This window comes from Erinaceus europaeus, chromosome 4 (assembly GCF_950295315.1).
Source record: "Erinaceus europaeus chromosome 4, mEriEur2.1, whole genome shotgun sequence".
In the NCBI taxonomy this organism is placed as follows: domain Eukaryota; kingdom Metazoa; phylum Chordata; class Mammalia; order Eulipotyphla; family Erinaceidae; genus Erinaceus; species Erinaceus europaeus.
This window is the reverse complement of record NC_080165.1, coordinates 32,893,566-32,916,426: the sequence shown is the minus strand read 5'-3', so window position 1 is coordinate 32,916,426 and position 22,861 is coordinate 32,893,566. Positions and strand designations below refer to the sequence as shown.

The window sequence follows — 22,861 nt, the reverse complement described above, 5'->3', positions numbered from 1 at the left end:
AAAGGAAAACCCAAAAACATGATAATTTCAATAGCACCAGACAAAACCTTTGTCAAATTTAGTATACTTTCATGATTAAAACATTAAAAAGAATGAGAACAAATGGGAAACTCTTTAATATAGTTGAGTCAATGTACAGCTAACCTATAACCAATATCATATTCAGTGATGAGAAACAAAACTTTACTTCTGTGGTCAGATAGAGACAAGGCTGCCAGTTATCACCATTAGTACTCAAAATAGTATTAGAAATCTTAGCTATATCAATTAAATAAGAGGAAAGAATTAAAGAAATTCAGATTGGGAGAGAAGGAATAAAACAGTCACTATATGCAGATGATATGGTTGTATGTAGAGAAAATGCAAACAAATTAAGTAAAAAAAAAAAACTCCTTGCAATAATTGAGCAATATAATGAAGTTGCAGGCTACAAATCAATATACAAAAATCAATGCCTTTCATCTATCCAAACACTAGAAAAAGAAGATATCCAGAAATCAATTCATTTTACTATAGCAACAAAAGCAATCAAACATTCAAGGAATGTATGAAACTTGCACACTGAAAATTATGAGTCAATTTCCAAGGAAATAGAGATACAAAAAAGTTAAAAGATATCCCATGTTCTTGGATTGGAAGAATTAACATTGTCAAAAAAATGACCATTCTATCCAGTGCCATATACAGATTTAATATTATTTCATCAAGGTGTCATCAGATTTCTTTAAAGAAATAGACCAAAGGTATAAAAATTTATCTGGAAACAAAGCAATCTGTATATAAGAAAAAAAAAAAAGAATAAGACTATAATACATCACACTTCCTGACATCAAACTATACTACTTAGCTACTGTAATCAAAACTGCCCAGTACTAGAGACAAAATAAATGCACAGGAAGGAATTGTGTTAAGTGAGGTAATGCAGAAAGAGAGAGAAGGATGAATATGGGATAATGCCACTCATAGAAGTTGAAAAAATAAGATCAGAAGGGAAAACACAAAACAGAACTTGGGTTGGAGTTGGTGTATTGCACTAAAGTAAAAGACTGTGTTGGGTTCAGGGCTAGACAGCATTCAGGTCCTGGGACATGATGGCAGAGGAGGACCTAGAGGAGGGTAGACAGTTATGTGGAAAACTGAGAAATGTTACCCATGTACAAACTACTTAACTGTAAACCATTAATCCCCCAGTAAAGAAAAAAAATAGTAAAAAGATAGTAAAATAAATACACAAGCCAGTGGAATACAATTGAAGGCCCAGAAATAATTCTCCACACATTTGGACAATATTTTTTTTTTGACAAAGCAGTCCAAAATATCAAATGGATAAAGGAGAGTCTCTTCAACAAGTTGCATTGGAAAATTGGATTGAAATGTGCAAAAAAATGAAATTGGATCACTACATATCACTGTGTACAAAAGTCAGCTCCAAGTGGATGAAAAACAAGGACACTGGACCAAAAAACATCAAATATATAGAAGAAAACATTGGCAGAATACTTCACTATCTATGCTATAGTAATATCTTCCAAGACTCAAGTTCAAAAGCAAACAAAACAACAATAAATCAATGGGACCACATCAAACTGAAAGGTTTTTACACAGCAAAGGAAACCATCACCCAAACAGAAAGACACCTTACAGATAAAGGACTAATAACCAAAATATAGAAAGAATTCAGTAAACTTAGCACACACACACAAAAATTAAACATGGGATGAGGGCATGCACAGAAACTTCACTGAGGAAGAGAGCCAGAGGACCAATAGAGAAAGTGCTTTAAGTCACTGATTATCAGAGAAATGCAAATGAGAACAACAATAAGGTACTACTTCATACTCATTAGAATGGCAAACATTAGGAAGACATTAGCAACAAATGTTGGGGAGGAGATAGGGGTACTTTTAAGCACTGCTGGTGGGTCAGTAAATTTGGTCCAGCCCTTTTGGAAAGCAATCTAAATATTTCTCAGAACACTAGACCGACCCTATGACCCAGTAAATTCCCTTTTGGGATTTTACCCAAAGGGAACAAACAAACAAATTAAAAAAAAACTATAAGGAAATTTCTATGTACGCCTATGTTCATAACAGCATAATTTATAATAGCCAAAACTCTGAAGATGCCCAGACAACCAATGGCAAATGAGTGACAAAAAAAAAAAAACTGTGCAATATATACACACTGGAATACTACTCCAGAGTTAAAAATGATAAAGCTATCTCCTTTGTATCATCTTGGGTGAAATTTAAAAAAAAAAAATCATGTTAAGTGAGATATAAGCCAAAAAGAGAAGACAAAGTAAAATTTGTATTAGACTTGGTGTATTACATCAAAGAAAAAGGGACTGAGAGGTTGAAAAGAAACTTGGGGTCCTGGTGCATGGTGATGTATAAGGACCTAGGTTATGAGTTTGTTCTGCAGAGATATTTCACAAGGAGATGAGTGTGTTCTTCAGAGATATTTCACAAGGAGATGCCCATCTGTAAATGACACCACTGTGAACCACCTCTAACAAAAGTGCTAAAAATAGCGGAGCTGGGTGGTGGTGCACCTGGTTGAGCGCACATATTACAATGCTCAAGGACCTGGGTCTGAGCCCCCAGTTCCCACCTGCAGGGGGAAAACTTTGCGAGTGGTGAAGCAGGGCTGCAGGTGTCTCTCTGTCTCTCTCGCTCTCTATCACCTCCTTCCCTCTCGATTTCTGGCTGTCTCTATCCAGTAAATAAATAAAGATAATAAAAACATTTTTAAGTGCTAAAAATAAAATAGGCTTGGCTTATTGAAGAATGTCTTTCTTTGGAAGCTACCTTTTTTAAGCTCTTTAAAATATTTTTGTTTATTATTAGGTGGAGACAAAGAACAATTAAGAGGGGAATGGAAAATAGAGAGACACCTACAGCCCTGCTACACCACTCATGAAGTTTTCCCCCTGCAGGTGGGGACCAGTGACTTGAACCTAGATTCTTGCACATTATAATATGAGCATTTAGCCAGATGCACCACCTTCTGGTCCCCTCCTTTAAAATAATTTTTACTGTACTTGAGTCCTTATATTTGTGATTCTGTTTCATTAAAAATATAGGTTCAGTGGCTGAGGTCTATTGTGGTATAGAATTGAAAAGGATTTAAATCACATGTGTAGTTGTCACTGTCCCAGTCAAGAGCCTCTGGAAACCTTGAAGGACTCAGTAGACATTAAATAGATATAGATATAGATACAGATATAGGTAGACACAGGTTAAAGGAATACGTATGTATTAGAGGAATACATATATTAGAAGAGACTACCTCATTGTATCTTCATGACAGAAAACAAAGGAAGATGAGGCTGGGTGGTGGTGCACCTGGTTGAGAGTGTACATGTTACAGTGTGCAAGGACCCTGGCTCAAGCCCACAGTCCCCACCTGGAGGGGGAAAGCTTTGTGAGTGGTGAAGCAGTGCTGCAGGTCCCTCTCTCTCTCTCTGTGTGTGTGTGTGTGTGTGTGTGTGTGTGTGTGTGTGTCCCCATTCCTCTCAATCTCTGCATCTATCTAATAAAAGACAATTTAAAAAGAGAAAGGAAAACAGAAGAGATGACAGAGGGAGTTCAGTGCCTTTGCTGAGAAGTCCATGATAACCGTGGATGAAAATTGTGTACACTGAAAGAATTTTACTGAAGAATTCTCATTTCAAACAGGAACAAAGATGCTACAATCAAGGTGGTGGTGATCCTCACACAAAACATATAAAGTGATCTGGACCACAGCAACAAATTTCTCAGAGCAAGATCAAATGAAAGCAGTTTCACTGTTCCATCAAATCAGCTTGCAGTCCTTGATCAAAATTACCTTCTCTGTCCATTGTGCTATTAGTGGTGGAAATTTACCATTTAAATTGTAAGCTGCAAACTCTAAATGGAGCTGCATGTGCGATCTTTGTCACCTCATTTTCATGAATGGAGAGAATATTCTGACACAAAAATTACATACTTAATTCTGGCTCACCCTTTCTGCTGACCTCCATCCCACACTGCCTTGGGTTTATTTCCTCATCCATCAGTGGGTCAAAGTAATTTCTGCTGTATTCATTTCCTGTGGAAAGTACATGAAGTAGGGTCAATGATTATTAGAAGCACATGAAGCAAAATGTTAATTTTGAAATCGACACCAGCACAGAAGGGCCACTTTAGCTACTTTATAAGCTTAATTTTTTACAAGTCTTCCATGCCTCCCTTTTTTGTAATTATCATGTTGCAAAAGGTCAGGAAAAGTAATTCAAGGGACAAGTTCATGCTATCTGTCTGTTGCTAAAAATTAATGAGAAAATTATCAAACGTAGAGCCTAGGATAATAAAAAATGATAGATTATTTTCAAACTATAGACAAGAAATGGACATTACTAAAGTATATTTAATTCTATTATATCACTGGGATATCATGTTGTATGTCCAAAGTTCTGTAGTCAAGATAGTGGTGTTGCAATTACGAGAGGCTGTAGCAAAATTTCTATGTTGGTAGTTGAATGAAATGAGAGAGTAAGCTATGAGAGGAGGGGAAAAGGAATGGATTGCAGGGAGGAAGGAAGGATAAGAAGAAAGAGAGAAGAAATGAAGAATGAAAGGAAAATAGCCTTGCCAGTTGGCAGTAGATAGCATGATGTTTATGCAACAAGACTCTCATTCCTGAGGCTCCAAAGTACCCAGGTTCAATCCTCCACACCACTATAAGCCACAGCTGAGCAGTGCTCAGGTACCAAAATAAAAACATACATATATGCATACATACATATATACATACATAGAAAGCTTGTTTATATATGCTTTTTAAAAAATATTTATTATATTTATTTATTCCCTTTTGTTGCCCTTGTTGTTTTATTGTTGTAGTTATTATTGTTGTTGTCGTCGTTGTTGGATAGGACAGAGAGAAATGGAGAGAGGAGGGGAAGACAGAGAGGAGGAAAGAAAGATAGACACCTGAAGACCTGCTTCACTGCCTGTGAAGCAACTCCCCTGCAGGTGGGGAGCTGGGGTTCGAACCGGGATCCTTATGCCGGTCCTTGTGCTTTGCGCCACGTGCGCTTAACCCGCTGCGCTACAGCCCGACTCCCTATATATGCTTTTTTATTAATGCTTCAATAATGGTTTACAAGGTTATAAAATTTCAGGAGTATAATTCTACATCACACTCACCCCCCAAATTCTGTGCCCTGCCATTTCCCACACAAGGGTAATCACCACAGTTCTAACAAAATGTTAGAGTTTGGTTACTTTGGAGGAGGAAGTTCATGTGTTTCAATTCTATATATTCCATATATGAGCAAAGCTATTCAATAGTTTTCTTTTACCTCCTTGTTTTCTTCACTAAGTAAAATCACCTTTATATTATGTCAACTTAAGTAACATTAAGAGAAGGTACACGTTTTAGCCAAAAATTTTATTCAATATGTATCAAAAATTCAGGAACAGAAACCTAAAATTCTTGTGTCAAACTTACTTTCTTCATCTTGAAAACCAAACTGTATCATCAAACATGACTTTATAATAGAGGGAGGAGTCTGTTATCAATTTTCTAAATAGAGTTTTTTCGTTGTGCAGACTGAAATGCACATGTTTGTTGCTAGCAATTTGCACTAAAAAAAAAAAGTAATCTACTCTGACAATAATTTATGTTGCTTCAAACACAACAAAAGATATAAAGCAATGTAGGCTAAACAGCAACAATAATTTGAAATATTGCTCCTATGGAAGGGTAGATACAGACAAGGGATGGTGTGTTTGTTTTAGGGTCAAAAATAATGCAAAAACACTTCACTTTCCAAGAGTAAATATAATTTTGATATAAACTTGGGTTTAAGAAAAAATATATATTCTAAACTATATATATACATATATATATGTAGAAAGAAAGAGAGAAGAGACTGCACATTTTCTGTCAGCCTTTGTTCTGTCATTGTAGTAAATAAAAAGACTGAAAATCTGCTTTAGCTTGAGGTCTTGATAAAAAAAATAAATAAATGTGTTTTATTTTTGTTACTTTATTTGTCAGCAACTCCTAGCCAGGTATGAATCTTGGTGGTATGTAACCAAAGTATTATGTACTCTGTTAATACAGCTATTCTACCTCATGCTCTGTAATTGGGTTTTTCCCTTTATCAGAAAGTCCTGCAATGCTCTGAACATACCCCTCCAAATACAGGCAAAGGAATTTACCTACATTAAAAGTGAAATGGTAGTTTATCTTTATTGTATTAGCAGGGCAGTGCCAGATGACTACTAGTACTATATCCCGAAACGCCCTTCTTCTTCTTCTTCTTCTTCTTCTTCTTCTTCTTCTTCTTCTCCTTCTCCTTCTCCTTCTCCTTCTCCTTCTCCTTCTCCTTCTCCTTCTCCTTCTCCTTCTCCTTCTCCTTCTCCTTCTCCTTCTCCTTCTCCTTCTCCTCCTCCTCCTCCTCCTCCTCCTCCTCCTCCTCCTCTCCTTCTCCTCCTCCTCCTCCTCCTCCTCCTCCTCCTTCTCCTTCTTCTCCTCCTCCTCGTCCTCCTCCTCCTCCTCCTCCTCCTCCTCTCCTTCTCCTTCTCCTTCTCCTTCTCCTTCTCCTTCTCCTTCTCCTTCTCCTTCTCCTTCTCCTTCTCCTTCTTCTTCTTCTAGCGTTTGCCCTTCTTCCGTAGCCGAAACGCCCTAATCCAACACAAAGCTTACCTTCCATGTCAACTGAGACAACGTATGAGTAAATCTTATCAATTTAGTCAAGATTTTAGAGAATTAGGAAAATCAGGTCAGGGGAGTGAGGCAGTAGTGCAGCGGGTTAAGCGCACGTGCCACAAAGCTCAAGGACAGGCATAAGGATCCTGGTTCGAGGGGAGTCTGCAGTGAAGTCGCTTCACAAGCAGTGAAGCAGATCTGCAGGTGTCTCTGTTTCTCTCCCCCTCTCTGTCTTCCCCTCCTCTCTCCATTTCTCTCTGCCCTAACAACAACAACATCAATAACAACAATAAAAAAACAACAAGGGCAACAAAAGGGAAATAAATAAATATAAAAAAAATTAAATTAAAAAAAAAAAGAAAAATCAGGTCATTCTTTAACCAAAAACCTTGAAGAGTTCATTTGTTTTTCAAGGCTCTCAAACTACCTCCTTCCTTTGTCAAACTAGGGTGATGCCCAGCTGTGGAAGAAGATAACAGTCCTATATGCACTTGACCAGACTGTGCAATGCCCTCATGACTTGAAGGGTTGCTGTAAAACTGGGAGACAGACCTTGAAGAGCTATGTTAGTTTTCAGCATCTAACATGGCTCCTTCCACATCAATGTGGGCAGAAGAAGCTCTGTGAATTATGACATTTCTGGAGACATTCTTTTGGGGCTTTGCTTTCTAGTATATGTCAAATAGAGAATCATGTGGACTCTTAAATAAAAAGGAAATCAAACTGGGAAGATAGCATAATGGTTATCCAAAAAGCCTTTCAAGCCTGAGGTACCAAAGGCCCCATGTTCAATCCCCAGCACCACCATAAACCAGAACTGAGCAGTGCTCTAAAAAAATTGATTAATACATAAATAGAAAAATTAAGACCAGCACAGATTCACTTAGAACAGACTACTATTTTATATAGCAATATAATTTATATATGCTTATTTATAGAAATTTCACAACACAGCTTATAGCATATGATTTATTGCTCTACACACATATCACTGCATTTGCTATTGTTTTGTCTCTTCACCAGAATGTAAGTAAGTTCCTTGAGGGTAATAGCACCATCTCTGTGCTTACACAGTCTCTGTGCCCAGAACACAGAGGCATTTAGAATATCTGAATTTGGGAGTTGGGCAATAGTGCAGTGGGTTAAGCACACACGGTGCAAAGCCAAAGCTCAAGAATGGGCATAAGGATGCCGGTTCGAGCCCCCAGCTCCCCACCTGTAGGGAGGATGCTTCACAAGTAGTGAAGCAGGTCTGCAGGTGTCTATCTTTCTCTCCCCCTCTCTATCTCCCATCCCCTCTCAGTTTCTCTCTGTCCTGTCAAATAAAGTGGAAAAAGAAAGAAAAAAAAAAAAAGGAAAAATGGGCACTGGGAGTGATGGGTTCGTAGTGGCAGGCACTGAGCCCAGGGGATAACCCTGTGGCAGGAAAGAAAAAGGAGGAGGAGGATGGGGAGGAGGGGGAGAAGGGGGTAAGAGGAAAGAAGGGGAGGGGGAAGAGGAAGAGGAAGAGGAAGAGGAAGAAGAAGAAGAAGAAGAAGAAGAAGAAGAAGAAGAAGAAGAAGAAGAAGAAGAAGAATGGCATCAGTAACGTGTACATATTACATATTTTGTACTTTATAAAATGGTGACATGGAGAAAAACTGAGCCAGCTAGAGTGGTTCACTATGGGAGTAGGAGCTGCCTTCCTGTGTGTACTCTTATTTGTGTCAAACTAAAAATGACACTGAAGATTAAATCACTATCTTTCAAGAGAATGGAGATAGTGAAGCAATAATGTATTACCTAGAATTTATTATTTATAACATTACTAGTTTTCCAATTGCTTGCTTTAACATAAATCAGTCTGAGAATCAAATAAGAACTTACTATTAAATATTAAAATGATTCACACTTTCTATTCGTCTATCTTGTCCTGATAAGTCAATGATCTAAACACAGTAGGCAGAATTCAGTATGCTAAAGCACCGGGAAGATGCCTTAAATCTGGAAATAATCTCCACTTTAATACAGTCTCCTTTGTTAGTGTTTCATGGATGGTGTAGGGATGTAATCCAGTGAGGTAGTTTTAGGCTAGGGTATATATTACCAGAAAGTAGGTTACTAATAGAATACATTATTTAAAATGCCCTAATCATTCAGAATAGGCTTTTGGAAAACTAAAATCATCTCACAGGAAAATTAACAGACCCACTGAGAAATTAAAGTAGGGCATTTAGCAATATACACACAATTGCTTGTAGTACCTGCTATTTAACGTTTTGCTATAACCAGAGGAATAACTGGATGTGTGTGTGTATTGTAGTTAGGGTTTTGCAATGAAACAATTAGATGTAGTAAAGTAACCAATAATTCTGGTCAACTGGTCTTATCTATACTCCGTTTTTAACTCCACCTAACTCATATTAACCATTAAGTGTTTGGAAAAAGTACTCCATAGTGTATTTTTCCAATTTTATCCTGGATTGAGTTTTGGGGGGGGGGAGAAGAAAATCACTCTCCCTTAACTCTACCCCCCCCCCACATTATCAAATTTTCCTATCACTGAACTCACAGCAGCACAAAACAAGGTTTTTACCAGAACTATGCACTGTGATTAGGAAACCCTTTCAGTGCACCTATGTAGTTCCCTTGGGATGCAAAAACTGGAGAGAAAATCCACCCCAAAGAAAGTTTAAGGGTGCCAGATGGTAGCGCACCTGGTTAAGCACAGACATTACAGTGAGCAAGGACCCAGGTTCAAGCTCTTGGTCCCCACCTGTAGGGGAAAACTTCATGAGTGGTGAAGCAGGGCTATAGGTGTCTCTCTGTCTCTTCCCCTTTCTGTATCACCCCTCTCCTCTCAATTTCTTTCTGTCTCTATCTAATAAACTAAAAGATTAAAAAAGAAATAAAAGAAATAAATATCCTTAAAAAAAAAAAAAAAGGAAGGCTAGTGGGAATAATGAGCATTCCTGTCCCAGTGAGGAGATTCTATCCTTCAGCCCAACAACAGTCTGAACCCCCAAAGAGCTGGGCCTGGTGTTTCTGTTCACTCCTGGGCTCCATCTGGGCCTGCCCCATGAATCTCCTTCCTGATTACCAATAGCCATGCTTTCTGAGCCATATGTAAAGTAGCACAAGGTCTGCGTGTAAACTAAATATCTAACTAAACGATGCATGGTCTCTGCATATAGCCAAGCTCAAGAACTTCACAAGCTAAGTCATTCTCTCAGTTCCTTTAAAAAATTCAAATCCCAAATAACTGTGCTTCCCATAAACTTATGAATAAATTCAGGGAAATGCATTTTCCCATTTTTAATACTTACTACAAAGATCTCAGGTTTAAATATACACAGTGTGCCAGAAAGTTTACCTATATTTATGAAATGTGAACATAAAAATTAGGGCCAGCAAGCTAGCTCACTTGAATAATGAACTTGGCTGTGTCGTGTGTGAGCCAGGTATAAGCTGAGAGTATCTAACACACTAAGGGAAGTTTCAGTGCTGTCGTGTCTCTGTCCCTCTATCTCTGTCTTTCACTCTGGAGAAAAAAAAAAATGTTGACCTCAGCAGTGAAGTTCCAGTGAACACACACAGACATTCTCTCCACCTCTCTCTCTCTCTCTCTCTCTCTCTCACACACACACACACACACACACACACGTAAAATTAGAAACTATAGCAGAATATAAGTCAATCCATACCGTGTCAAAACCAAATGTGTTCTTCTGGACAAAATTAATCAAAAACTATTTTCTAAAGTCATTGTGCATTTTCTAAATTAAAGGCATGTAAAGATGCAATATTATTTCTAAATGATATAAATAAGTATTTTAAAGTTTTTACTATGCTAAATATAAAAAAGACCAAAATAATTAAAAGTCTAAGGACGTTCAAGCTATGATTTCAATGTCTATTGTCAATACAATTATCCAACATTCTTTTTAAATCTTGGTCAAGGTAATTATGACAAAAATAAAGGTAAATGTGAACTAGACTTTCATGCCTGAGGCTCTGGAGATCCCAAGTCTAAATCCTGACACCACCATAAGCCAGAACTGAGCAGTGCTCTTAAGTGTCACTCATTAACTCTTTCATTAAAATAAAGTAAATAAAATAGTAAAGAAAACCCAAAACAAAAATTTTAAGTTGCAGATGACCCTCAAAAATTAACTTGTACTAGATTTTCACAGGTGGTCATCAGGCATATTAATCTTACCCAGAAACTCAAACCGAAGGCATGTGAACGACAATGAAGTTAAAAAAACAGTGACTTCATTTCTCTTTTATAATAGAGAAGTAGTCTGGAAATCTGTCTGCTGTAACAGTGATTAACAGGCAGAACCCAGCAGGACCAATGAACTCCTCTTCTTTCCAAATCCAGTGGCTGCAGTCAGGTCTGTAGGGAATTGGGACATCTAAATAGGGCAATCATTGAAGTTCACTAACAAGTGCTAATAGAGCAAGTTAAACTCTTCCTTCCTCCTGGTAAGTGAGAAGGCATTTAAACTTCAGACCCTCCAAATGCAGTGAACTGGGTAATTTTACCCAGTGGCCTAAGTGCACCTATGCTCCCAGAGCCCTTAACTTTTAAAAAGAAACTTCTTTCTATTATTTAAGTAATTGTGCTATTACAAAGGTTAAGCATAAATATAGTTTTCATGTATATTTAAATATTCTCTCAAGTCAGAGAGATAGCTCACTTGGTAGGGTACCCGCATCACCTTGCAGGTGACCTGAGTTGGAGCCTTGGCACACACAACACAGGAGTTGCTGTGGCCAAAAAGGAAGTGTTGGTGTTGTGGTGTCTCTCTATGTATCTACCTATCTCTGAATGGAAAAAAAAAGTAGCCGTAAGTGGAGAAATCTCATATAGAAGGCAAAAGTAAACAAATGTCCCCCTAAAGTATTATCACAGTAATATTGCTTTCTTTCTTATTGGAAGTCTGTCAACATTCTCCTAGATGTAAATAAATGCACATATACAGTTTAGAACATTCTTTCTCATTATGAAGTCAAGTATCAGTTACCCTCCAATCTTTCTGATTATACCTCCATTTATCTAACAATCTATCTTCTGCATGGGCCGAGAATTATTTGTACTCCTTTGTTGTATTTTGGGGTTTAATTGTGTAACAATATTTTTATCAAATAGTAATATACTTCATTATATGAGTCAGTTAATCCATAGATTTTAAACAATCATAGTTAAGAGTCGGCTCTCTTAATGTATGATATTTTATTTTATTCTACATTCTAGCTCACAAAGCAGGCGACTCAAGGTATACCATGTTTTATAACAAAGGTTTGGATCAACTCATTTGATGAAGGCTAGTTCTCTTTAACAGTTTCCCAACAAGAGATGAGTGGCTGAGAAAGCTGTGGTACATATACACAATGGAATACTATGCAGCTATTAAAAACAATGAGCCCACCTTATCTGACCCATCTTGGACAGAGCTAGAAGGAATTATGTTAAGTCAGCTAAGTCAGAAAGATAAAGATGAGTATGGGATGTCCCCACTCATCAACAGAAGTTGAGAAAGAAGAACAGAAAGGGAAACTAAAAGCAGGATCTGATTAAATCAAGAGCAGGGCACCAATGTAAAAACCCTGTGGTGAAGGGGAGGGTGGCCATTGGGCTCCCCAGCTCAGCGGAGGATGGGGGGCAGGGGTGAGTGGTGGGGATGGGACACAGTCTTTAGGTGGTGGGAGTGGTGTTTATGTACAATCCTATTAAAGTGTAAACATTATATAAACCACTATTTAATTATTATGAGAGGCGAAAAACTGATGATATATCTAGAACTTCTTAAAACACAGAATGAGTCTTTTTAGGCTGTCTTTGATATGTTCTCTCCCAAAAGCCTAGACCAGGGAGAACAGAAGCAACCGATAGCACAGCTATATACAAGATGCTGGGTACCATACCCCAAACCCTATCAAAGGGACTTTCCAAAGTTAACCCTATCACCAAATAATGTGATGATAACAATAACTATCCATTGTCTTCTTGAACCCTAAGACAACAGGAACCTCACATTTCCACTATAGAGCCTGTATTTGCCCCAGTCCTGGAACCTTAGGGTGGGGCCCACTTTTCTGCATGCTGCTCTCAATTCAAATCAAACAATATTGCATCCGCGGATCTCAACCTAATCAACACAACGAGTGCCACCCCAGCATGCTTCACTTCAGACTGTGACCAGAGACTTCAGGTGTGGAATGACAGCCCTTCAGCTTCATCACTTGGGTGACATCTTTCCTTTCATAATACTCTCTAATTCCATTCCAGGTGTTCCACTCCCCAATAAAGTCCCCAAACCTAGATATAGTCCAGGTTCCCTGAGATAAGAGCATAGGTTCATCCGTGCCCATAAACTAAGGGAAAAATATATACCTGAAAGCAGAAGTACACAAGAGCATGCAGGGAATACCCCCAACACTTCATCTGCACTATTCCAGTCTTTAGGTCCATGATTGTTCAACAATTTGTTTGGCTTTGTATGTTAACTCTCTTTTCAGCCACCAGGTTCCAGATGCCAGCGAGATGCTGACCAGACTTCCCTGGACCCCATCAATGTGTACTGGAGCTCCACTTCCTCAGAGTCCCACCCTACTAGGAAAAGAGAGAGACAGACTTGGAGTATGGATCGACCAGTCAATGCCCATGTTCAGCGGGGAAGCAATTACAGAAGCCACACCTTCCACCCTCTGCAACCCACAATGACCCTGAATCCATACTCCCAGAGGGATAGAGAATGGGAAGGCTATCAGGGGAGGGGGTGGGATGTGGAGATCAGGATATGGGAATTGTGCGGAATTGTACCCCTCTTATTCTATGGTTTTGTTAATGTCTCCTTTCTTAAATAAAAAAAAAAATTAAAAAAGAAAATAAAAGTATCCAAAAGTAATTCTAAATGAAAGTACTTGGAGATTAAGGCCTAATGTATTATAAAAGCATAAAATATTAAGGTCATCAAAAATCATATCCAGTAACATTGTTTTAAAAATGGAAATGCAACTAGTGAGCCCCAGTCAACTTGGTGTGGAACTTTGCTATGAAATATGTGTGGAAGGATTGAGGTGGTGGCATACCTTGTATAGTCCATATGTTAATATGCTCAAGGACCTGAGTTTGAGCCCCCCCAACCCTACTTATGGGAAGGGGGAGCTTCACAAGTAGTTAAACAGTGTTGCTGATGTCTTTCTCTCTCTCTCTTTCTCTATCTCCCCTTAGTTCTTCTCTGTTCTATCAAATGAAAGTGGCGGGGGGGAATAAAAGAGTTGTTAAAGTATTGTTTTAAAAAGTCATATATGGAGGTTTCACCACATCAATTTGAAAACAAGACCAAAAAACAATGCCTAATAGTTAATGAGATGTTACCAAATACTCCCCATATCAGCAAGAATAAAACAGGAAAGAAAACACAAATAGCCAGTGTGCTGATTTCCTGACAAATCTGCCTGATTATCTAGAAGTCTTATTCCTTCTGACAATAATAATAATAATAATAAATTGTAATAGCCAGGCAGACAGCACCATGGATAAAACTTTAAACTCTCAAGCATGAGGTCCTGAATTCAAATACTGCATTACATATGCCAATGTGAAGCTCTTTCTCATTAATTAAAATAAAACTAAAAAAATAATTTGCTGTGTTGAAGTTGTCAAAAATGCAAACATTTGATAAAATTTTCTCCCCCACTGGACAAATGATAAACAATATTCTTAAACCCTGTTACTGAACTAGAGAGAGAATTCAGCAAGCAGAATACCAGATTTCAAGGCCTGAAAACCCAGAGGTCCCAGGTTCAATCTCCAGCACCACCATGTACATGCCAAACTTGAGTGGTGCTCTGGCTTTGCTCCAACTCCCTCTTCATCTTTCTTAGGAAAATAAGCAAACCCTTAAAGATCTTTTAAAAATAATAAAGTTAAACTTACATTGATTTGCATTAATTGGACAAATAGTTTATCCTTCTGTATTGACAAAAGCATTTTCTTGTTTCAGTAGGAAGTATACTCTTCTGAATGTTTAACTCCTTCAGTCAATGAGAAGGTTCCTATCACTTAAGAGTTAAATGGATTCTACAGACAAAAATCTATTGAGCAGAATCTGCTCAGTTAATAAATTTGGAGCAACTAGCTATCTTAGGTATTTTCTTTTCAATAATAGTTGAAATGTCTCAAAACAAACAAAAAAATTTTACATCAGTTGAACACTGTATTTTATCTGTTTTAGAAATGTCTTCTGTGTCTTGGGCCCAACATCAAGGAAAACAGAAGAACAGAGTAAGCTGAAAAATCTTCTACACAGAAAAAGAAACCATCACCAAAACCAATAGTCACCCTATAGAATGGGAAAAAAAAAAACATTTACGTGCTACATATCAGGTAAAGAGCTCATAACTAAGATATATAAAGAATTCACAAAGCCCAGTAATAAGAAAACAAATCATACCACTAAAACTGGGAGAAAGGGCCTGGGGAGACAGCACAATGGTTATATAAATAGTTTTTCATGGCTAAAGCACCAAAGGTCTCAGGTTTAATCCCCAATACCACAATACCACCATAAGCCAAATCTAAGCAGTGTTCTGATAAACAGACAAAAAAATTAAATTAAATATGGGAGAAAGAATTGAACTGGTGCTTCTCCAAAGAATATATTCAAATGGCCAGCAGGCATATGAAAAAAAAAAAGTTCAAAATCACTGATTGGGAGAGAAATGCAAATAAAGGCAACAAGGGGATGCTATCTCACCCCATAAGAATAGCCTATGTCCAAAAGGACAGTAACAACAAATGCTAGGGAGGATGTGGAGAGAAGGGAATACTAATTAACGCAGAAAAGAAAAGAATTATAGAAAAGAATTTAGTGGTACCTGAAAATATCAAAAACCAGCCAACTATATGACCCTGAAATTCTCTTAGGTATCTATCCAAAGAATACAAAGACATCTATTCAAAAAGAGAAATACACACCTATGTTAATGGCAGTGTTATTTGTGACAGACTAAATCTGGAAATAGCTAGTGTCCAACAGACAAATGGTTAAAGAAGTTGTAGCATATGTGCACAATGGAATTCTACATAACTGTAAGAAAATGACATAGTCCTCCTACCTTCTGCAGCACTGCCCCCACCAAAAAAAAAAAAAAAATAGAAAGGAAAGAAAGAAATGGTCCATACTCCCAGAGGGGGAGAAATGTTAGGGGAAGATGATTAGAGGGCTCTGAACTCCATTTCCATCAGAATGCAGAGAGAGAAGAGGAAAAAAGGTAAAGCATTCAGAAGTAGCAATAGGTTTAAGTGTAACTTGAAAAGGAAGAGAATTGCAGGGGCGTAGAAAAAATGAGCAAACAGGCATATAGGTAGATAGATAGTTATAGAAATAATAGTCTGTGACCTTGGAGAGAACCACTGTAGTGTCCAATGGAGGGAATAGGGACATAAAACTCTGGTGGTGGGAATAGTGGAATTGTACCCTTGTTATTTTGTAGTTTTGTAAATCAATAATAAAAAATTAAAAAATTTAAAAAGACAAAAGAAAGAGAAAAAAAGAAAGAAAAAGGTGAATTTACCTCATCTTGGGTGGAGCTTGAAGGAATCATATCAAGTGAGAAAAGCCAGAAAGAGAAGTATGAATATGGGATGATCTCACTCATAGACAGAATTTGAAAACTAAGAACAGAAGGGAAAATACAAAGCAGAACTTGGACCGGATTTGGTGTATTACACTGAAGAAAGGGACGCTGGGGGAAAAGTAGATCCCAGATGGTGGACCTATGTGGGGGTTAAAGTGTTACGCAAAAAACAGAAATGTCACACATGTACAAACTACCATATTACTGTATTTACTGTTAACTGTAAACTACTGATGCTCCCAATTAAAAAATTTAATCCTGTAAACCAACAATTCCCCAATAAAGTGATATTAGAATTGAAATTATTTTCAGAAAATGTCTGTCTCCTACCTTAAGGGAAAGTAGCTATAAGTTAGAACAATGTCAATAGCTCTATACAGTATCTATATAGTATGCATAACATGAGAAAAAAACAGTTCCTAAGACATATTTGCTTAATTTTAATTATGAATGTATAGAACATTCTTATTTTCCATTTTACTATAAAAGTTCCTACATGTGTATATCTATTGCCCAAGAAAATATTAAGATAGACTTATGCTCTTAATTAAAACCCTAATTCAAGATTCCCCTGACTCAGGCACAACTGAGTTATTCAAACTATCAGTCAATCCTTCTGGAAGAATCAATGCTCACACTTCTTCCTATAACTCATTTAAAGTAGATGCTTTTTTTTTCACTTTATAATCCTGTCTCTTGCTTTCCAGAATTCTAGCTCACCAAAACCTCTCTCAGTCACTAATATCTTTATTATGACACCACCCACCCCTCTCCCCATACCACAAAGCTATAGGGGAAACTCCAATCAATTTCAAGGTAGTTCTGAGTTTTCCTGAGTGAGCATCACGTTGCTTCCCATACTGACCTAGAACCATTTGATGCCATGTTCTTCCAGAATCTTCTTTGATGTTACCACAATGAATTCACTCCACCCTATATTCTGCCCTGCCTAGTGGAGGTTACCTGCCACTATACCCAAGTGGTCCTCTTCTCTGTCCCATTTAAAAACATTGCCCTTGGAGTTCAACACTGATGGATCCCCGCCTCCACTCTCTCCCTCCCTCCCTAAGATCAGAAACACAAGCCTGATGTGGCCTTAATGACAACAACCAGCACAGAGTTGTGACAGGCATGGTCTCCCTCTTGGCCCTGAGATATTGCAAGAGCAGAGTGGCCCCTAGTGTGAGATCATTCAGAAGTCTTTTCTATCTCCTTAAAATGAAGACACAATAAATGAATCAATTGATACAGCTAAAAAGAGCTCAGTCAAGTTTTGAGTAATATTACATTTGCATAATATTATTCTGTGGTGTTGTTGTTGTTGTCATTTTTTGCCTCTAGGGCAAAAAAAAAGGTGGGACTTGGTGCATACACTATGAATCCTCCGCTCTTGGCAGCCATTTTTTCCATTGTATTGTGTTGTTGAGGTGGTCTGGTGTCGGGCTGCACCGCGGAGAAGAGAGCGGACATCCAGAGCAAAGGGGTACACAGATCTTTATTATAGGACAGGGGGGGGGGGTTTGGTTCAGACCACGTGGAGCCAGCCAGCAATGGCCGACCAGGGGGGAGAGCAGGGAGGGAGACCTCAGAGAGGGAGAGCCGAGAGCCCAGAGAGAGAGAAGGGAGGGGTGAGGGGGCTTTTTATTGGGCAACAACCAGGGGTGACGTGTAGGGCCAGGCTTGGTTGAAAGGGGGCACTCTAGGATTTAGCGGAGCATAGAAAAACCTGGGGGCAGAGCCAGGATTGGTTGAAAGGGGGCACTCTAAGATTTAGCGGAGCATAGAAAAACCTGGGGGGCGGAGACTGCATCAGAATAAGTCCTCAGCAACAGTATTGGATAGGATAGAAAGAAATTTAAAGAGGAAGTGGATACAGAGAGAGAGAGAAAGATAGACACCTGCAGGCCCTTCATTGTTCATGAAGCAGACCCCTGCAGGTGGGGAGCAGGATCTTGAACCCAGATCCTTGAGCAGATCCTTGCACTTAGTACTATGTGTGCTTAACTGGGTGTGCCATCCTCTGATTTACTATTCTGATGGTAACAGGTGTTTCTGAAAAGTTAACACAATATCTTAAGAGGACTGTTTTCAAAAGAGTGATTTCCTGGCTACTTACTGAGATATTGTAACATGTGTATTCAGCCTAGTGTGCCACCACCTGGCCCCCAGTTATTGAGATATTGGCCATGTCAGAAAACCTAGATAAAAAAAATAGATTTGTTTATTTTAGTTCACTTAAACTACAAATCTTTGAACAGATTCAGTGCTGAGGTGAGCATAACTTCATCACAGAATTCAGTTTCCAGTGATGTGGCATGGTACATACATACATACAACATACTCCGATCACACTAACACCTACAAGCACATACACAGCACACAGAGACTACATCACACATGCATCTGCAACACACATACCATGTATATACATGCAACACACACATATGCCTCATATAAACACCACATATAACATACCTGATACACACACCTTTCCCACACATTTGCTATTCATGCTTTATCCATATTAAAAAAAAATCAGTTGATAAGAGACTATTTACAAAGTAAATGCAGAATCTGTAAGAGAAACCTGCTGTTGGGAGAGTGACAGCCTGAGTTAGTCAGCTCTCAGCTCTAATGCTGTGGTCAGTGTGCCCTTGTTGATGCGCTTGATATTCCATAAGCAGAGAGCTCAGTGTCTAATGTGCTCACTTGTCTACCAGGATTCTTGGAAAATTTAAGACATTTTGTCACTGTTTTCCAGCAAATTAGAAAAAAAAAAAACAGAAAAACACATCAAGCACTTTAAGTGCTCTATATATGTAACTTCAAAAATGTGTGTATACATGTTATTGGATGTCCAACTTATCACTCTTGTACCATTTTCATTTTTATGTTGCCCTGATGTTATTAACAACGGATTATGACCAATCCAAGACACAGCAGCAACATGCATTTATCAGAATCCTTCTTATGCTCTGTTCTGCTTCTTCTGTCTTCTTCCACCAACAATTTCCTGTGGCTGCTGTGTGTGGATTTGATGGTTCAGCACTTCTTAGGTCTATGTATAGAACTGCAGCGACAAAAGCCAAGATAACATAACCTACTCCTCCTGAGATAAGGTCAGCAAGCCAGAGAAACCTATAATGGCTGATACAGTGCTCTGCCCTCATACTTGGTGCGAGAGGTGAAGCAACACACACAAAAAAAGAACTCTGGAGGGAGTTGGCAGTAGCGCAGCGGGTTAAGTGCACGTGGCGCAAAGCACAAGGACCTGTATAAGGATCCCTGTTCGAGCCCCAGGCTCCCCACCTGCAGGGGAGTCGCTTCACAGACTGTGAAGCACATCTGCAGGTGTCTTTCTCTCACCCTCTGTCTTCCCCTCCTTTCTCCATTTCTTTCTGTCCTATCTAACAATGATGACATCAACCACAATAATAACTACAGCAATAGAAAACAATAAGGACAACAAAAAGGGAAAAATAAATATAAATAAATATTTAAAAAAGAATTCTGGAGACAGCCTTAATGAAAGATATTCAAGTGCTAGTCAGTTATTATAACTAACATTCCACTATTCACGTATGCAATAATCTATTTCTGACTCTCTAAGTCTTCCTAATCTCCTGCTTTAAACTGTTTACATTTCATTTGTAGGACTTGGACTATAAGAATTAGTAAGTTTTTATTCCATGGTGGTACACACATATATTATTAAATAAGGGCTGGAGAGATAGCAAGACTTTCATGCCTGAAGTTCTGAGGTCCTAGGTTCAATTCCTGACATCATCATCATAAACCAGAGTTGAGCAGGTCTTTCTGTCACTCTCACTCTATCTGTCTGTCTGTCTGTCTGTCTACCTATCTTTCTCTATCTCTATCTCTATCTCTACCTCTACATCTATCTGTGAGTTTCTCTCTGTCCCTCTTTCATTAAAATAAACAGATAAATCATATAAAATAGTATTAATAAACTTTCCACCCATACAGATGTCAGATCAGAGGTTGAATCAACTCTTCTCTCTAGACAGTCTAAGAACAATTTATTAACAAGTAAATGTTTTTTTGGAGTCTCTACAAAAAAAAAAAAAAAAAAGAACAGTGTTTGAGTAGAGATACTTTTTAAGGTGACTATGTCCCACTATGGAGATAGGATATCCCTTTCTATGTCAATGTCTGACTGGTATTGTTAAGATGAAAAAACACTCTTGGCTTTTCCACCTAAATGTTCTCTTTTATTGTTTCCACTCCATTCTACTTCTGAGTTATAAAACTTTCTTTCTCTCCATTTTCCACAATTTTGTCAATAAATGTCCTTTATAACAACTATCATCTTCTGTGACCATTCTCGACTCCCAGACATGGGAACTAAGCTCAGAGCATAGTTCCAAACCCTGCTGTCTACTAAAATGCCCCTTGGGCATTTAAACATAAACTAGTCCAATTCATGCTTGATGTTCTGATTCCCAAAGGGTGCCTTTCACAACAGTCAATTCTGATACACAGCCAGGGTTAAGAAGCACTGACATTGGGGTGTGTATTCCAATTGTAGGGCTATATGAGAATGATAAGTACACATGTACCTAATCAAATATGCCCTCCTTCTAAAGATTCTTGTGTACAAACCAGCAATGGGAAACCTGGCCTCTGGAACAAGGTTTTTTGAAGGCAAAAAGAGGTTACTCATTTCTGATATGAAGATACTCTACTTGTCTACAGGTGCACTCTTCATAGCAACACTTACTTATATCCTCGGTATTATGTTAAAGATGATAGATGCAATTGAGACTGTATTGGAAGTATTATACTGTGAGTCAATATAAGGTGAGTAGTATTCTGTGGACTGAGAAGTTAGAAGTCTCTAACAGTTCCTTAAATGTTATGAACACTGTAAGTAGAAAGACTACCAACTTGGATTAGTGATCGCAGCAATGGTCACCATCACAATAATGAAGCTAGTTGCATTACAATTTGCTGTCAGGAGACCAGAGAAATAGCTCAACTGGTAGAGCTCAAGATTGCTTGCCTAGGACTCTCGTTTTCATTCTGTGGTACCATAGCTACTGAATTATTCCTCTGACTTCTTTCTCTTTTATGTTTATTTTTATGAACTAAATAAGACAAATCTTTAGAAAAAGACTTGATGGTGGTTAAAAGCATAGATTTCAAAGTCATGTTAAAATATATAGACTTTCAGTTCGAGCCCCCAGCTCCCCACCTGCAGGGGAGTCACTTCACAGGCAGTGAGGCAGGTCTGCAGGTGTCTTTCTCTCCCTATCTTTGTCTTTCCCTCCTCTCTCCATTACTTTCTGTCCTATATAACAGTGACGACATCAGTAACAACAACAACAATAACTACAACAATAAAACAACAAGGGCAACAAAAGGAAATAAATAAATATTAAAAAAAGAAAAGTTTTTTAAAAAATGTAGACTATGTTGTTTTCACCTTTTTCATAAGTTGAAATTACACTTACACATATTGGTATAAAGAAAAGCATTCTTAGATCAAGTTACCATATTAACATATGTTTTAGAAAATTTAAAGTTAATACAACTTACATTATATTTCCCCTGAAGAACATATGTCTGCAATGTAGTCTTCTTTGCCTAGAACTAATTCTCTTCTATCTTGATACCACTTAATCTACTATAAGTATAATTATTCTCCATGTCTCATTATATTGAGTTAATTACAAAAATATAAGGTGGTGTGTGCCTCTGAATGTTTATAGCATCTTAAATGAAAAAGAATAGAAATTCCTAGAGGCCTAGGAAGTATATACTGGCTAGAGTTCTAGATTGACAAGGATGAAGTATGGAGTGTGGTCTCTGGTATTGCATGTGTCTGGTATTGCTCTGGCTTTCTCCTTCTCTCCTCTCCTCTCCTCTCCTCTCCTCTCCTCTCCTCTCCTCTCCTCTCCTCTCCTCTCCTCTCTTCTCCTCTCCTCTCTTCTCCTCTCCTTCTCTCTTCTCTTCTCTCTTCTCCTCTCCTCTTCTCTCTTCTCCTATTCTTTCCTCTTATTTCTCTCTCTCCATAATTAGTAAATTAAAAAATTAAATGTAATTCATATAGAGAGATATGAACCTAACTATGAAGAAATATATTTTTCATAAAGAAACACGGCAAGAGCCACTCTAGGCTGACTTTTCAGAAAGAAAGAAACATAAAGGCAAGAAAAAAGAAAGAAAATAGTACTGAAGCTTCCTCCAATGTGGTGAAGGCCAGGCTTAAACCTGGTTTGCACTAAGGCACATTATCTAAGTGAGCTAGTTTGGAGGAAGGGGTTGGAATGTGCATTTTTAAAAATATAAATGACTCCACCCTTCATTAGGGCTAAAGATTATATCTCTCCTTTAAGGATCCAACTGTAAAATACCCCAGTTCAATAAGAAGGAATAATTTCCCAATCAGGGAACTAAAGATCTTTAAAAAAAAATACATTAGAGCTTATGACTGGAGAGGTCTCTATCTAAAGTCCAAAACTGTGCAATGAATCATATAGAGTCACATGATGCCAACTCTCCATTCATATCCTAAGCATTCACT

At 38.1% G+C, this 22,861-nt stretch overlaps 1 protein-coding gene across 1 annotated transcript in view; it reads right to left on the bottom strand.

Moving 5' to 3' along the window:
• Window positions 1–22,861, bottom strand: part of LOC103114577 (uncharacterized) — a 267,524-nt gene that overhangs the window by 236,086 nt on the left and 8,577 nt on the right. Inside the window, exon 4 of the mRNA XM_060190787.1 lies at window positions 3,988–4,074. Coding sequence (XP_060046770.1) covers window positions 3,988–4,074 — 87 coding nt within the window. The remainder of the gene's footprint in view (window positions 1–3,987; window positions 4,075–22,861) is intronic.